The 17,914-nt window shown below is 45.0% G+C and overlaps 1 protein-coding gene across 1 annotated transcript in view; it reads right to left on the bottom strand.

Annotated features, from left to right (window-relative positions):
- Positions 1–16,384, bottom strand: part of LOC145358505 (AP-1 complex subunit mu-1) — a 109,725-nt gene extending 93,341 nt beyond the window's left edge. The window contains exon 1 of the mRNA XM_080212621.1: positions 16,268–16,384. Coding sequence (XP_080068747.1) covers positions 16,268–16,309 — 42 coding nt within the window. The 5' untranslated portion in view covers positions 16,310–16,384. The remainder of the gene's footprint in view (positions 1–16,267) is intronic.
- Positions 16,385–17,914: the final 1,530 nt, after the last annotated feature.

The following is a 17,914-nucleotide window of genomic DNA, read 5'->3' as shown; positions in this document are numbered from 1 at the left end:
TGCAAAGTTAAAAACAATCATTGTTTTCTGTGCAACAATCAGAGATATTTGGACTGGGGTGGCATGGTGGCAAAGTGGTTAGCATTGCTGCGTCTCAGTGCCAGGGACCCATGTTCAATTCCAGCCTTGGGTGATTGTGTGGAGTTTGCAAATTCTCCGTGTTTGCGTGGGTTTCCTCTCAGTCCAAAGATGTGCAGATTAGGTGGACTGGCCATGCTAAATTGCTCCTTATGTTAGGGTGATTAGCAGGATAAATACGTGGGGTTATGGGAATAGGGGTTAGGTGGGATTCTTGTTGGTGCAGGCTCGATGGGCCGAATGGCTTCCTTCTATCACATGCAGCTGTGATCAACTCCCCATTTTAAAGTCATAGATTCTGACGTTTTTGTACATGCTTTGATATTTATAGTTAAATGTGACAAAGGGGATAAAGTACATTTGGTTGGAGTATATGAGTGAGGCACAGGTTGAACAGCCAACTGTAGGTGAAGCAGCAGCACCTCTGCAGGAGGGTATAACTACACACAAAAGTTTGCAACGACAATGTTCATTATAAAGATGGTGACAGGAAATTAAAATGTGAAAAGCTGACGCAAACATGTTCACAAAATGCGATAACAAAATGTAAGGTTTCTTATCTAGTAGGTTTAATATATTATGTAGCTAGACATTTACCCCGTACACTGTTCAGCCTCAGTAAACATGCTTGACCTCATCTTTACCAATCTGCCAGGTGCAGATGTATCTATCCATGACAGTTTCGGTAAGAGTGACCACCGCACAGTCCTTGTGGTGACAAAATCCCACCTTCACATTGAGAATAACCTCCATCATTGTGAGGCACCATCATCATGCTAAATGGGACAGACTTTGAATTGATCTAGCAACTCAAAACCGGGCATCCATGAGGCGCTGTGGACCAGCAACAGAAGTGGAATTATATTCCAGCATAACCTGTAACCTCATGCCCAGCATACCCTCCCAGCCAACCATTACCATCAAGCTAGGGAATCAACCCTGGTTCAATGGAGAGGAGGGCATGACAGAAGCATCACCGGGCGTAACTAAAAATGTGTCGACCTGGTGAAGTTACCAAACAGGACTATTTGCATGCCAAAGGCACAAAACAGCAAGTGATAAGACAGCAACGTGATTCGACATCCAACAGATCAGATCTAAGCTCCGCAGGTCAGCCACATCCAGTCATGAACAGAAGTGGACAATTAAACAACTCGCTGGAGGAGAAGGTGCCACAAATATCCCCATTCACAATGATGGACAAGCCCAGCACATCAGTGCAAACAATAAGGCTCAAGTATTTGCAGCAATCTTCAGCCAGAAGTGCCGAATGGATAATCCATCCAGTCTCCAGCCAATTTGATTCACTCCATAAAACAAGTTTATCAAGAAACAAATTGGAGGCACTGGATACTGCAAAGACATTGGGCCCTGATAACATTCCAGCTATAGCATCGAAGACTTATGCTCCAGAACTTGCTGCTCTTCTGGCCAAGCTCTTCCACTACAGTTATAACACTGGCATCTACCCAATGTGGAAAATTTCCCAGGTATGTCCTGTACACAAAAAGAGTAAGGAGTCTCACAACACTTGGTTAAGGTCCAACAGGTTTATTTGGTAGCACAAGTTCCTTCTTCAGGTCACTCACCTGAAGAAGAGGCAGTGCTCCGAAAACTTGTGTTACCAAATAAACCTATTGGACTTCAACCTGATGTTGAGAGACTCCTTACTGTGCTTACCTCAGTCCAATGCCAGCATCTCCAAATCATCTGTACATAATGGCATGATGGCTTTAAATTAAGGGGGGGTAGCTACAGGACGGATGTCAGGGGTAGGTTCTTTACCCAGCGGGTGGTGAGGGATTGGAATGCCCTGCCTGCTGCAGTTGTAAATGCGTCTAGTTTGGGGGCGTTTAAGAGATCTCTGGATAGGTTTATGGACGAAAAGGGATTGGTATAGGCTAGTGGGTCATTGTTTTTGTAACTGGTCGGCGCAACATCGTGGGCCGAAGGGCCTGTTCTGCGCTGTAATGTTCTATGTTCTATGTTCTATAAAAAGCAGGACAAATCCAACCCAGCCAGTTACTGTCCAGCTTACTCTTGAACATCAGTAAAGTGATGGAAGAGGTCACTGACAGCGCTATCAAGCAGCACCTGCTCAGTGACACCTCGTTCAGGTTTCACCAGAGTCACTCAGCTCTTCACCCCATTACAACCTTGGGTAAAACATGGATTAAAGAGTTGAATTTCAGGGATGAGATGGAAGTGACAGCCCTTGACATCAAGACTGAGTGTGGCATCAAGGAACCCTAGCCAAACTGGAATCAATGGGTATCAGGGGGCAAACATTCTGCTGGTTGCAGTCATACCTGGTACGCAGGAAGATGGTTGTGGAGGGTCAGTGATCTCAGCTCCAGACATCAGTGCAGGAGCTCCTCAGGGTAGTGTCCTATGCTCAACATAGGACACTTCAGTTGTTTCATCAATGACCTTCCCTCCATCATAAGCTCAGAAGTGGGGATGCTCACCGATGATTGCACAATGTTCAGCACCATTCTCGACTCCTCAGATGCTGAAGCAGTCCATGTTCAAACGTAGCAAGATCTGGACAATATCGAGGCTTGGGCTGATGAGTAGCAGGTAAAATTTGCACCACATAAATGCCAGGCAAAGACCATCACCAATAAGAGACACTAACCACTGCCCCTTGACATTCAATTATGATACCATTACTGAAACCTCCACTGTCAACGTCCTTGGGCTTACCATTGACCAGAAACTCAACTGGAGTCGCCACATAAACACAGTGGCTACAGGAGCAGGTCAGAAGCTAGGAATACTGCGACACGTAACTCACTTCCTGACTCCACAAAACCCTGTCCACCATCTACAAGGCACAAGTCAGGATGGATAAACTCCCCACTTGCCTGGATGAGTGCAGCTCCAACAACACTCAAGAAGCTTGACACCATCCAGGACAATGTAGTCCACTTGATTGGCACCACATCTACAAACATTCAATCCCTTCACCTCTGATGCTCAGTCGCAGCAGTGTGTACTATCTACAAGACACACTGCAGCAATTCATCAAAGATCCTTAGACAGTACCTTCCAAACCCGCAACCACTGTCTTCTAGAAGGACAACAGCTGCAGATACATGGGACTACTACCATCTGCAAGATCCCCTCCAAGCCACTCAACGTCCTGACCTGGAAATACATAGCTCTTCCTTTGCAGTTGCTGGGTCAAAATCCTGAAATTTCCTCCCTAACCTCATTGTGAGTCAACTCACAGAACATGGACTGCAGCGATTCAAAGGAAGCTCACCACCATCTTCTCAAGGGCAACTAGGGATGGGCAACAAATGCTGGTCAGCCAGTGATGCCCATGAATGATTTTAAAAGAAATGACAATAAAGGTATTTCACCACGGCACCGCTTTAATGAAGCTCTGCAAAGACCATCTCTTAGATTAGGAATCATAGAATCCCTCCAGTGCAGGAGTCCATTTGGCCCATCAAACCTGCACCAAAAGCAATCCCGCCCAGGTCCTACCCCCGTAATCCCATGTATTCCGCTAGCCCCCTGATACCAAGGGGCAATTTAGCATGGCCAATCAACCTAACCTGCACAATTTAGGAATATGGGAGGAAACCCACGCAGTCACCCAAGGCTGGAATTGAACCCAGGTCCCTGGCATCGAGGCAGCAGTGTTAACCACTGTGCCATCCCAAAGAACGAGAAGAAGTTTTCTACATAGTTTGACTCTTTCCCCAAAATAAGCAACAATTAAATTTTGACTCAGTTGCTGGCTAATGCACCATTAGAGGTCAAGTATTAATAGTTTGATCGTGCGTGCAAGGTGCTGTCCCCCACAGCAACTACAAACATCCATCAAACTTCCTTCTACACTTTCAAACAGCACACTGTATGACACAAGGCTGAGGTGACATGTTAGTGCCTCACTGCACACTTGAGCTGTGTCATCCTCCTGCTACAAAGAATAGAGGGAGAAACTGGGAGAGAAAACTAGCAAGAACAGACAGTAATAACTTCCACAAATATATAAAAACGAAAAGAGTAGGAAAGGTGAACGTTGGTCCCTTCGAAGGCAAGATTGGGAAATAAATACGAAACAAGGAAACGGCAGAAACTGAACAAATATTTTCCATCTACCTTACAGTCAGTGAGACAAAAAACCTCCAAATAACAGGAAAGCAATGGACATAAAGGAGGAAGAAATTAAAACAATCCAGATCATGAGAGAAAAGGTACTCGGAAAATGAATGGGACTAAAGGCTGAGAAGTCCCTAGACCCACTGGCCTGCATTCTACCCTCTCGTAGGAGTTGCTGCAGAGATAGTGGCTGCATTAGTTGTAATCTTCCAAAATTCCACAAAAGTCGCAGGGGTTTGAAAAACCACAAAACATTAAGATTCAAGAAAGGAGAAAAACTGTAAACAGGAAACTATAGGCCTGTTAGTCTAACATTTAAGTATTATTTATTAGTGTCACAAGTAGGCTTAAATTAACACTGAGGAAGTTACTGTGAAAATCCCCAAGTCAACACACTCCGAAGCCTGTTCAGGTATAAGAACATAAGAACATAAGAAATAGGAGCAGGAGTAGGCCATCTGGCCCTTCGAGCCTGCCCCGCCATTCAATAAGATCATGGCTGATCTGTCGTGGCTCAGTTCCACTTTCCGGCCCTCTCCCCATAACCCTTAATCCCCTCTCTTATCAAAAATCCATCAACCCGCTTCTTGAAAATATTTAGCGAGGCAGCCTCCACCACTTCAACGGGTAGAGAATTCCAGAGATTCACCACCCTTTGAGTGAAGAAGTTCCTCCTCAACTCCGTTCTAAAACACCCCCCCCCTTTATCTTGAAGCTGTGCCCCCTAGTCCTACTGTCTTTTTTCAGTGGGAAGAGTCTCTCCACCTCTATCCTATCCATCCCATTCATCATCTTATACGTCTCAATGAGATCTCCCCTCATTCTTCTAAACTCCAACGAGTACAAGCCTAGTTTATTCAGCCTCTCCTCATAGTTCAACCCCCTCAACTCCGGTATCAGCCTAGTAAACCTCCTCTGCACTCCCTCCAAGGCCAAAATATCTTTGCGCAGGTGCGGCGCCCAAAACTGCACACAGTACTCCAGCTGCGGCCTCACCAATGCCCTATACAGCTGCAGCAAGACCTCCCTACTTTTATATTCAATCCCCTTCGCTATGAAGGCCAGCATCCCATTCGCCTTCCTGGCCACCTGCTGTACCTGCAAGCTGGGTTTTTGCGACTCATGCACAAGGACCCCGAGGTCCCTCTGCACCGTCGCCTGCTGCAGTTTTTCGCCCCGTAAGTAATAGTCCTTCCTACCATTCTTCCTACCAAAGTGGACCACCTCACACTTGCCAACATTAAATTCCATTTGCCATTTCCTGGCCCATTCGCCCAGCCTATCTAGATCCTTCTGCAGACTCTCCACACCCTCCGCACAATTTGCCGTTCCCCCAATCTTGGTGTCATCCGCAAATTTCGACACCCTACACTCGGTTCCCTCCTCCAGATCATCTATATAAATGGTAAAAAGCTGAGGCCCCAGCACCGACCCCTGGGGCACTCCACTAGTCACCATCCGCCAATCCGAATAGCACCCGTTGACCCCCACTCTCTGCCTCCTATTTGACAACCAATCCTCTATCCACGCTAACACCCTACCCCCAACTCCAAGTCCCCTGACCTTCTGCAATAACCTCTTATGAGGTACTTTGTCAAGGAAGAATTTAGCATGGTCAATGACTCTAACCAGCACGTCTTTCAGACTGTGGGAGGAAACTGGAGCACCCAGAGGAAACCCATGCAGACACAGGGAGAATGTGCAGATTCCACACAGACAGTCACTTAAAACAAGAATGAGTCCCTGGCACTGTGAGGCAGCAGTGCCAACCACCATGCCACCTGTGGAAAAATGCTAAAGTCCATTAAGTAGGTACTAAGGCGTTTAGAAAAATCAGAACACTGTCAGGCTGAATGTCTGATTTTGCGAAAGGGAAATCAGATTTGACAAATTTGAGTTTAGAACATAGAACATAGAACATAGAACATTACAGCGCGGAACAGGCCCTTCGGCCCACAATGTTGCGCCGACCAGTCTTATTTTTAAAAAAAAACATTGACCCACTAATCTAAACCACTCCTTTTTCGTCCATAAACCTATCCACCAATCTCTTAAACGCCCCCAAACTAGGCGCATTTACAACTGCAGCAGGCAGGGCATTCCAGTCCCTCACCACTTATAAGTGAAATGTGTCAGCAAGGTGGATAAGGAAGAACCAGTAGACGCAGTGCATCTGGATTTCAAAAGGGGCTTGATAAGGCACCTGATAAGGCACCATATAAAAGGTGACCGCAGAAGAGCTTATGGTGTTGGCGGCCTATAGAGGACTGGTTAACTAACAGGAAATAAGGGTTGGGGTGAATGGCTCATTCTCAGGTTGACTGAAACATTAACGAGCGGAATACTACAAGCATCAGTGCTGGGGCCTCAATAAATATAATCTATATGGGTGACTCAGATTATGGCACCAACAGTTATATTTGCTGATGATGCAAAGACAGGACGAATCTGCAAAATTAAGCGAGTGGGCATAAATTTAGTAGATAGAAAAGCAGGATATTATTTAAAAAGAGAGAAACTGCAGAATGCTATAGTACTGAGGAAAATGGGGGTCATCACACATAAATCACAATGTTAGCATGCAGGTAGTTAGGAAGGCAAATGGAATGATGGCCAAGTGGGGTGGAGTATGAAAGTAGGGAAGACTTGCTACAACTGTACAGGGCATTGTTGAGACTGCATATGGAGTACTGAGCACTGTTCTGGTCTCCTTACTTAAAGGGGAATATATTTACATTAGAGGCAGTTCAGAGAAGGTTCACTTGGCTGATTCTTGGGGTGAAGGGGTACATTTATCAGGAAAGGTTGAGCAGGTTGGGCCTATCCCCTTTGCAGTTGAGAAAATTGAGAGAAGATATTATTGAAAAGTATGGTTCGGACAAAGCTTGATGCTGAGAGTTCCCTCACGGGGAAATCCAGAACTAGGAGATTCCAACATAAGACTGAGGTAAGGAGGAATTTCTTCTGAGGGTTATTAATATTTGGAATTCTCTTCTACAGAAAGCAGTGAAGGCTAGGGCAACGAACATAGTAACGGCTGAGTTAGGTGGTTAACGGCTATGGGGTCAGACAGGAAAAAGGAGGCAAGGCCATAATCAGATCAGCCACAGTCTTGTTTAATGGTGGAGCATACTCATTGAGTCAAATATATTTCTATCATCTCATCTCTGTTTCATCAAATGTTACTAGAATGATTGTCGGAAGAAGGGATTACAGTTACGTAGATAAACTAGCAAAGCCGGAGTGTTCTCTTTACACAAATGAAGACCATGAGCAAAGTACTATAGATGCAGGAAATCTGAAATAAAAACAAAATGCTCGAAATACTCAGCAGACTGGGCAGTATCTGTGGATAGAGGAAAATTTGAGGTCAATTACACAGTGTCATACCTCTTCACAGACATTATCAAATCTGCTGAGCATCTTTTGCCCTTAATTAATGCCACAAGGAGACCTGATGAGAGGGACAGCTTAAATCATGAATGAGTTAGACAAAGCTTCTAAACAGTTTGGACTCTGAACAGTCTGAGAGGATGGTGGGTACAGATTCAACAACATCTTTCAAAGGGGAATGGGATAAATACTTGCAGGAGAAGAAATGGTAGCAACGAGGAAGGAGCTGGTGATGGAGACAAACTGGATTTCTCTTTGAAAGAACTATGTCAGACCTGTTGGATCAAAGTAACTCCTTGGCGGTGTACTATTCTGATTCTGTGAAAAACTGGCTAACAGATTCTTCAAAACAAGCAATTTGTAATGAACAGTTTCAAAAGAGGAAATAATTTCAATGGCGTCACTGAACAGGAACTGTTTCACAACAGCAGAAATAAACCACTTCTTACTTAAAAAGCACTAGCTGAGTGAAGAGCAGGCCCTTTTCAATAAACCCCTGGAGTTGTACTATATAAAACAGGCATGGCAAGATCAGATTCCCTGAAGGAATGGGCTCACAAGGAGAACGTGGCTCCCAAATGAAGCCTGATCTGGGGAGTTTGTCATTTATCCAAGGCCAGGACAGTGAGAGCTTGACTTTACTTCCACAAGCAAGCTTGATAATATGTGAAGTTCACTATATATGGTTTACAACAACCAATATCTACAAGGTCTGAGTGACATTCCAACTCATGGCCAGGCTTGTACTGTGAAACTACACCCAAGAAATGATGAACACAGTGCTCAAACTCACTTCACACAAGACCACTTCCCCTCCCCAAATGATTAGTGTGTCTTTTTCCATCTCTCCAATGTAATTCGACCCACTGTGCAATTGAATCGCTCATCTAATCTGTAAGCATAATCTCAATGGCAAAGATCACGTAAAATCCCGACCATGAATTTCTGTATTCAACTGACTGAACAAAAACCGCAAGAGACTTGCCATTTACAAACTGCCTTCCATGCCTCAGGAATCCCATACAACCTCACAACAATGCAGTATTCTCAACATTGTTGTAATGTGGGAACAGCGACAGTGCACTTGCAGACTGCAAACTCCCACAAACAGCAATCAAAGGAATAACCAAATCATCTGTGGTTTTTGCTGCAAAGGTGTTATGTGAATGTGCATGTGCATAATGTGATACAGTCTGCAATTGTGTTCAGCATAGGAAGCACTTAATACATAATTTAGTATAATTAAAGCAAACCACTACATAATTGAACTACACTTCAAATTTGCGTGCAAGACATGTTGAAGCTAACTATTTCCACATAACATACCACAAAAGATTGCACTAGAGCACATGAGAGGGGTGTTATATTAACATGAGCATTGCTAACTAACAGAAACAGGATCAACAGGTCATTGCCAGAATGGTAAACTGTACCTGTAGTGCCTCAGGGATCAGTACTGGGATCTCAACTATTTACAATATAGATGAAGAGATAGAGTGTACGATAACCAAATTTACCAATGATGCAAAGATAGGTATGAAGGCAAGTTGTGAGGACAGAATCTGTTAAGAGACATCAATGGATTAAGAGAGTGGGCAAAAATTTAATGTTTGATTGACAAGGGACACGAGGGTCATGAGAACAGACAAGGAAGTGGTGTTAAGGTCTCAACCAATCAGCCGTGATCTTACAGAATGGCGAAAGAGGCTCAACTGGCTGAATGCCTACTCCTTTTTCTTAGATCTATTCACACAAGCACGCAGAATAAGTTATCAGTATCAGGCACACTAACTTTCTAAACCTGTGCAAAATATATGGAAATATTTGAGGCATTATACAGTTATTCTGTTTCGTTCCCATGAATTAGAGATTACTGTACATGACATACAGAACAGCCTGTTCAGCTAAATAATCATTCATGTGGTTAAACATGAGATTAATCAGTCCGAAAAGACTTTACTGGTTTAATTCAGTACTTTAGCTTTACGGCTGACAGGACTGCAAAGCAGTGAAGGTGTGCTGCATTGCTGGAGGTGCTGTTGGACAAGATGTTAAACTGAGACCTCATTTGCCTGCTTGTGTTGCTGTGAAGGTCCTCACGGTACAATTTCAGCATGAGAGCTCTCCCCAGGCTGATATTTATCCTCCAATCAAAATCACAAAAACAGATTATCTGTCATTAACACATCGCTGTTTGTGGGAGCTTGCTGTCCACGGGTCAGCTACCACTTTTCTTGCACTGTAACAGCGATTCCACCTCAAAAGAACTTCACTGGCCACAAAGTACATCCAGTGATCATGAGAAGTGCGATATAAATGCAAATCTCTCTTTTTGTTTTAAAAAGATGGCTAACCTTCCCCCGGTTACGATAGTTGGATACTGATTCCAGAGCCATCAATAAATGTTTCAATTTACTTGACAGCAATAAGAAATATACTCTCAACTTGAACGAATGCCAATGAGAACCACTTACTGACTGAACGACCATACAAGGCAGCTAAGCAACTCTAGGGCATGACATGGCAGGTGCCCAGTGTTATGCCAACAGGTGACAGAAACCAGAGGTCTGCTCATTAACACTGAAAACTCAGGAAGAAATTCTACATAAAGTTTCAAGCTTGGGAAAGTAGTAAACCATAAAGAGACAGTAACAGACTTCAGGACGGACAGAGGCTGGTGAAATGGACATATGTCAGGAAAAGTGTGTAGTTATACATTTTGAAAGAAAAGGAAGGAGCCAATATAAAGATAGCATTTGTTCTTTTTTCAGAAGGGTGCAGGAACAGACAGATTTGGGGACTGCACATATAAATCTTTGAAGGTGGTGTGCTGATTAAAAAAGCTGGAATACTGAGCTTTCTCAATTAAAATAGAGAAATCAAGAAAGTTATGATAAACCATTAAAAACTACCAATATGCCATGGCTAGAGCATTGTAACCAATGTCTCTAACAGACAGACAGGAGCACCATCACCTGGCAGTTCCCCTACAAGTCACTCACTATCTTGACTTGGAAATATATTGCTGTTCCTTCACTGTCATTGGGTCAAAATCCTGGAACTGCCTCCCAGCTGTGGGTTTACCTACACCACATGGACTGTAGTGGTTCAAGAAGGCAGTTCACCGCCACCTTCTCAAGGGCAATTAGGGATGGGCAATAAATGCTAACCTAGTCAACAACACCCAATTCTCAAATGTTTTTTTTTAAATGCTCTAACCACACTTTGGTAAAAATGTCAAAACCTTGGAGAGGGTGCAGAGATGTACTGGATGGTATCAGGGATAAGGGAATCTAGTTGTGTACAGACACCAAAGGAGCAAGGGTTATTGGAAGAGAGATGGCACAGAGTATTGCTCAACTCCACTGTTTAGAACTAACTTGGTAGCTTTGGCCCAAACTGGGTAGTTCCAGTGAAGAGTTACCCTGTATACATTTACTAAAAGTCTTCTACTTGAGATTGTGATGTACATTAACAGAAGGCATTCAACAACAGCAACCGGGGAGACAGATTTAAGATAATTGACAAAAGAATCAAGTAGAAGGAACTATTTCTAAAACTCAACCAGTTACGATGAGCTAGAATGCACGGCACGAAAGAGTGGGGGAAGCAGGTACAAAAGGAGCCCTCAAAAGAAAACTGGATAAATATTTGAAAATGAAGAGTTCACAGAGGTTTAATGGGCTGAATGGCCTCCTCCAATGTAAACATGTGCTTGGTCTGCAGAATGAATGAGTGCACAGAAGAATGAATACAGAATCTCATCTGCATTTGTAAGCATCAGGTAAATTTCCTCCATAGAACTGACAAAAATCCAATTGTTCTGTGCACTTTCTGCTATTGTGGAATCTAATAAAAACACAAACTGCTAGAAAAATTCAGGTCTGGTAGCATCTTTGAAGAGAGAAACAGAGTTAATGTCAAGTCTGTATTATTACTCTTTAGAGTTAAAGTGAGGGAGAAACATTTCCAGCATTGCAGTATTTTGCTTTTATTTTATCAAATCCAATGTCTATGGCTGGATACATTAAAGTGAGAAATCTCACAACATCAGGTGAACCACATCATGACTGTATTCAAGTACCCAGAATATTTTCTCAATGACACACCAACTATTTTCTTTCTTGCTCACACTTCTGCATGAACTAAAATGATTTCCTATATAAATCCAGACTTATTCCACAATAATCATTGTAGAATAATCACTTTCCTTTGCTTATCATCTGCTGCTTTACTCCCAGGCCTCTTTATCATCCGCCTGTGCATTCTCTTCTCTTACCACCTCTGTTTGATTACCTTTACTTAGCTCCTTACTGTCTGCTCAGGTCTCCTTTTTTTGCCCTCTTTGATCTTTTTCTCCCCTTTTCTCCCTTGCAGGATATATTATCAGTAATATCTAACATTACACTGTGCAGTCTCAGCTGGCTCCACTCACCAAGATTAGACAGAAATAAACAAATCCAAACCCCTCATGGTTCAAGCACTAATTCATCATTTGTGACAGTATCGCTGAACCTCACTGGTCCCAAACTGGGTTATTCCAAAGAGAAACTCTATATACATTTAGCAAAATTCTTTCACTTAGGGGTGACACGGTGGCATAGTGGTTAGCTTTGCTGCCTCACAGCGCCAGGGACCCAGGTTCAATTTCGGCTTTGGGCGACTGTGTATGGAGTTTGCACATTCTCCCATGTCTGCATGGGTTTGTAAAGTTAAAGTTTATTTATTTATTGATTAGTTTATCTCTGGATGCTCCGGTTTCCTCCTACAGAGTAAAGACGTGTGGGTTAGGTTGATTGGCCAAGCTAAATATCCTTTTATGTCAAGGGGACTAGCAGGGTGGATAAGTGGGGTTATAGGGATAGGGTCTGGGTGGGATTGCGGTCAGTGCAGACTCAATGGGCCAAGTAGCCTCATTCTGCACAGTAGGAATTCTAAGAAAGTGATGTACCTTAACAGAAAGACAAAATGAAGAACACAAAGTAATGCCCAGTGACTTGGCTCACCACATTTCAATGTGCTTAAAACAACTGTTTGCTTTGAAGCATAGGTGTGAAATATTGCCAATGACCCACAAACGTCAACGTGACCAACAAGCAATTCATCAGGTTTTGACAGTGCTGGTTCAAGGAAGAATGTTGGCCAGGACACTGAAAGGGCTCAGTGATCTAGTTTGCTTGGTTCATTAACTGTTAACCCACACTGCATGGAAGGATTGTTATTGTTAGCGTTATCTTCACACCTATAGTGTTTTGGAGCCTTTGGGAAACAGTGGGTGAAGAATTGCCCAGCTGATTATCAGCCCATCGAACACTTCTTCCAAGGCCACCAAGTTCTGACACTGGACTTAAACCCAGAGCTTCTGGTCCAGCGATAGGGGCGCTGCCACAGTGTCACAAGGCCTCCATGGACAGGGTGAAATGTAGTAAAAAGTCTGACAACACCAGGTTTTAATCCAACCAATTTATTTGATAATAGACTCACAAGCTTTCGAGGTCTCCCTCTTCGTCAGGTGAATGGAATTCACCTGACGAAGAGGGAGACCTCGAAAGCTTGTGAGTCTATTATCAAATAAATTGGTTGGACTAAAACCTGGTGTTGTCAGACTTTTTACTGTGTTTACACCAGTCCAACGCCGGCATACCCACAGGGTGAAATGAACAGAGCTCCTACAGTGCAGGAGCACTTCAGTTACACTTCTTCTACCCCTATGGTCCAGACAAAACGTTCAGTGCATGACCAAGATGTGTTGCACATCCTTTCACAAGAAAGACAGTGAGCTTTGACATTTTAAACATAGAGAGCTCTATATTGTATGGGTTATCAAGCCATTATAAAGTTCTTTATATTTCAAACAGGTTCAAGTCACCAGCACACCTTTTGAGGCATCACTTACAATGAGCTAAAGGATTCACTAAAACGTGCAGTGGATTTGTGAGATTCTCAAAATTCATAACAGATACATAGAATCCCTGCAATGCAGAAGGATGTCTATCGGCATGTCAGGTCTGCATGACTCTCTGACACGAGTATTTTATCTAGGTCCACTCCATCTCTGTAACCCCACTAATCCCTCTAAGCTACATAATTTTAGACAGCAAGAGGCAATTTAGCATGGCAATCCACTTACCCTGCATATCTGGAGTACCCAGAGGAAACCCTCACTGACAGGGGGAGAACGTGCAAACTCCACACCATGCTAAATTGTCCCTTAGTGTCCCATGATGTGTAGGTTAGATGGATTAGCCACGGTAAACATGTGGGGTTAAAGGGCTAGGGCAGGGGAGAATACTCTAACAGAAAGTTGGTGTAAAATGATCAAGAGCTGGCAGATCTGTCAATGTGCAGTGAGTCAGATTGCTGTAAAAAATTGGGAATAATATTAAATTTGAAGGAGGCTAAAGGTGAAGGGTTTAGTCCAGTGTTAGTTCTTGCACAGACTGTGTACAATCCATCTCTCTGTTCAAAAATACCCCTTCAATTCGATTCACCAGTTGGGGGTCTCTCCCTGACCCCCAGGAGTCACGCAAACTTCAAAGCGCACATATTTCCAGCTTGTTTTGCTCAGACAAAAGTGCTAACCACTGTGCCACTGCGCTGCCCATTTCCTCTTGGTCTTTTAGGTCAAAGCAAGTAGACCATCGCAAATTAAATTAGGACAAACTAAAAGGGGCAGCTCCCCAAAAGGAAGGGGAACGGCCCGAACAAAAACAGAAGTACAAAGGAAACTTAAGACACATCAAATCAAAATGTAATTGTTGGGGTCTATAACACACACCAGCCCCTGCGGTGCCCAGCGGGCATGGAAGGCGTCAACTGCACCTGAGGACACCGCATGCTCCCTCTCCAGGGACACCTGGCCGCGAATGTAGCTGTGGTAGAGGGGCAGACAGTCGGATAGATATTTATTCAATTCCCATTGAAAATCTATGACTAAATTTGCCTCCACCACACATTTACAGGGGCCTTGGAGAAGGGAGAACATTCACCATAATACCAAAAGGGGTTCAGTTACAAGGGCCAGCTACATAGGCTGGATTTGTACTCCTTTGTGCATAGATATTTCCAGATTTATCTCATTAAAGTGATAAAGATGTTTAAAAGACAAACTAGATTGAGAGAAATTATTTTCCTTGTTGGCCAGATTAAATCAGATGTGAAACCAGGTTCCAATCTGCCTGCTTGACAGACAAGAGGTCCAGTTCTGAGATCTGAATTGCTTCTCTCTGATCTAATAGCAGCATTTGGGAGAACAGCAGGGAGTTACAGCATTCCGTCCACACCACCTCCTCAATCAGCTCTTTCACAAACTAGTTAACAATTCATCTTACAGTGCACAAGCTGCTGTTTCTCTGCAAAGCATTGAGAACAATCGTACAGTCATTCATTAACTTTTTAACCCTTTCTGTTCAAGGCATCAAGAGCAGGGGTAAGCCCATCATCTAGGAAAGCAGGGCCTACATTTATAAAGCACCTTTCACAACGTCAGTGCGTTAAGGCACATTAGAACCAATGAAATAGTGACATATCATCACTGTTGTGGTGTTGGGAGCACAGTGACCAATTTAAGTATAGTAGGATAATGCAAACAGCAACAACATTGGCTAGAGCATCTGTTTCAGTGACATCAGTTGAGCAATAATTCTCCTGCTCTTCCACAGTACTGGTGTGGACATTCTTCCACAGTACCACAGGATCTCCTGCATCTATCTGAAGGGGGTAATGAGGCTTTGATTTAATGACCTGACAGTGACCTTTTCTATTAATATCGATAGCCATCACTCCCAGTCTGAATCTGATCTTTCGCCAACTACTTTCAAAGATGGCGATTGGCCTAATGATCAACAAGGTTGTTTTTCAGATAAAACAGGATATCTGGTCAACTTTGGGGCTGAATTCTGCCAACAGCTGCTACACTTGAGCCCCATACTAAAGACACTGTGGAACAGTCCCAGAAGGATGAGGTGAGCAATCTAGCACCTAACCCACTCCATTGGGGTATCTGTCAGACCTGCACCCGGTATCCTCCCCCCACAGTGTAATGTCTACCCCCTCACCCACATGGGAGAATAATGTCTAACCCTCCCCAACAGGACGGGGGGGGGGGAGGAGTTATGTCTGCCCCTCCCCATTGGGGGGGGTGTAATGTCTACCCCTCCCCATGGGGGGGGGGGGTGTAATGTCTGCCCCTCCCCATGGGGGGGGTAGTGTCTGCCCCTCCCCATGGGGGGGGGGGGTGTAATGTCTACTCCTCCCCATGGGGGGGGGGGGGGGGGGAGTAATGTCTGCCCCTCCCCATTGGGGGGGGGGGTGTAATGTCTACCCCTCCCCATGGGGGGGGGGGGTGTAATGTCTGCCCCTCCCCATGGGGGGGGGTGTAATGTCTGCCCCTCCCCATGGGGGGGGGTGTAATGTCTGCCCCTCCCCATGGGGGGGGGTGTAATGTCTACCCCTCCCCATGGGGGGGGGGTGTAATGTCTGACCCCTCCCCATGGAGGGGGGGTGTAATGTCTGACCCCTCCCCATGGGGGGGGGGGTGTAATGTCTGCCCCTCCCCATGGGGGGGGGTGTAATGTCTGACCCCTCCCCATGGGGGGGGGTAGTGTCTGCCCCTCCCCCACACTGGGGGTGGGGGGGTAAGGTCTGCCCCTCCCCACCCCGGGCCGCGCATGCTGCTCACCTTGCCCTTCAGGTCCAGCACATAGACGGCCGAGGCGGACATGTTGCCGCCGCCTCCGGGGGTCCCGCCGCCGCTCGCTCCGGGAACAGGAAACCGCTATCCGCGCTGCAGCCTCACCATAACAGCGCCGTCACTTCCGGTCACCCCGCAGCACCGCGCGTTCTGATTGGCCGCTGCCGCCTGAAGCCAGCCTGGAGCCGCGCGCCGCCGGCACGTGACGGGGGGAAAACTCCGGCCAGCTCCCAGGATGCACCAGTCCCTTAAAGGGGCAGGCCACCCACCTGGAGCACTGTCTGCAGCACTGGTCTCCTTACCTGAGGAAGGATGTCCTTACTGTAGGGGGAGTGCAGTGAACGTTTACCAGGCTAATTCCTGGGGTGGCAACTCTGCCAGACGAAGAGGGACTAAGTCAGTTAGGATTATACCCACTGAGTTTAGAAGAGTGGATCTCATAGAAACTTATAAAATTCTAACAGGGTAGATTCTGCAAGAATGTTCCCAATGGTGGGGGAGTCCAGAACCAGGGGTCATAGTTTGAGGCTCAAAGATAAATCTTTTCAGACTGATAGGAGGAGAAGTTTCTTCACCCAGAGGGCGGTGAATCTATGAAATTTGTTACCACCAAACATAGTTGAGGCCAAAACGTTGGCTGATTTCAAGAAGATATTAGATATAGCTCTTGGGGCTAAAGGGAGCAAGGGGTATGGTGGGAAGGGGGGGGCTCAGGATATTGAATTCAATGATCGGCCATGATCAGATTGAATGGCAGAGCAGGCTTGAAGGGCCAAATGGCCTACTCCTGCTTGTATTTTCTACGTTTATGTTTCTCATGGGATAACGACAACTTCGATAGAGGGTGAGCTGGTACTGTTGGAGAGAGATATCGAGTGTGTACATGTGGCACTGAGTGGGGATCTCAGAACGTGGTGAGAACAGCAGTGTGAGAAACCTGTAATCCTGGCTGGATTGAAACATGTGGGATGGAACTTGATTGGAATCCGCGTGGGGTGGGCTTGAGATGGAGATGGTCCCTGTGGAAGGAAATTTGGCTATGGAAGTGGTTTTGCTAAACAACTCATCAAACGCCAAGAGGAAAATGGAAAGCAATGAAGGTGAACACGGTCAGAGAGAGACAAAGAAAAATCCCATCAGAGACAAAGGCAGTACTTCTTCAAGGTAGACATTTCCAGAAGAGAAATGACAGTGGATTAAACACAAAAATAAGCAAAATACTGCAGATGCTGTAATCTGAAATAACCTGGGTTCGAATCCCACCATGGCAGATGGTGAAATTTGAATTCAGTAAAAACTCAGAATTAATAGTCTGACGATGAGCATTGTCAATTGTCATAAAAACCCATCTGATTCACAAAGGCACCTTTGAGGAAGGAAATCTGCTGTTCTTACTTGGTTTGGCCTACATGTGACTCCAGACGTACTGCAATGTGGTGGACGTTTAACTGCCCTTTGCTCAACGGCAATTAGGGATTAGCAACAGAGGTGACAATAGAGAGGATGAGCCAACTGACCGCAGCACCATGGTGCAGGGAGCTATTCAAGTGGGGGGGGGAGAGAAAAGAAGTGTCACTGTAATTGGGGATAGAGCTGTTAGGGGCATAGACACTGTTCTCTGTGACCAGCGTCGAG

Source organism: Carcharhinus amblyrhynchos, chromosome 26 (genome assembly GCF_965287045.1).
Source record: "Carcharhinus amblyrhynchos chromosome 26, sCarAmb.v2.hapA, whole genome shotgun sequence".
Taxonomy (NCBI): Eukaryota; Metazoa; Chordata; class Chondrichthyes; order Carcharhiniformes; family Carcharhinidae; genus Carcharhinus; species Carcharhinus amblyrhynchos.
Note: the sequence above shows the minus strand (reverse complement) of the source record. Positions and strands in the feature narration are given on the sequence as shown.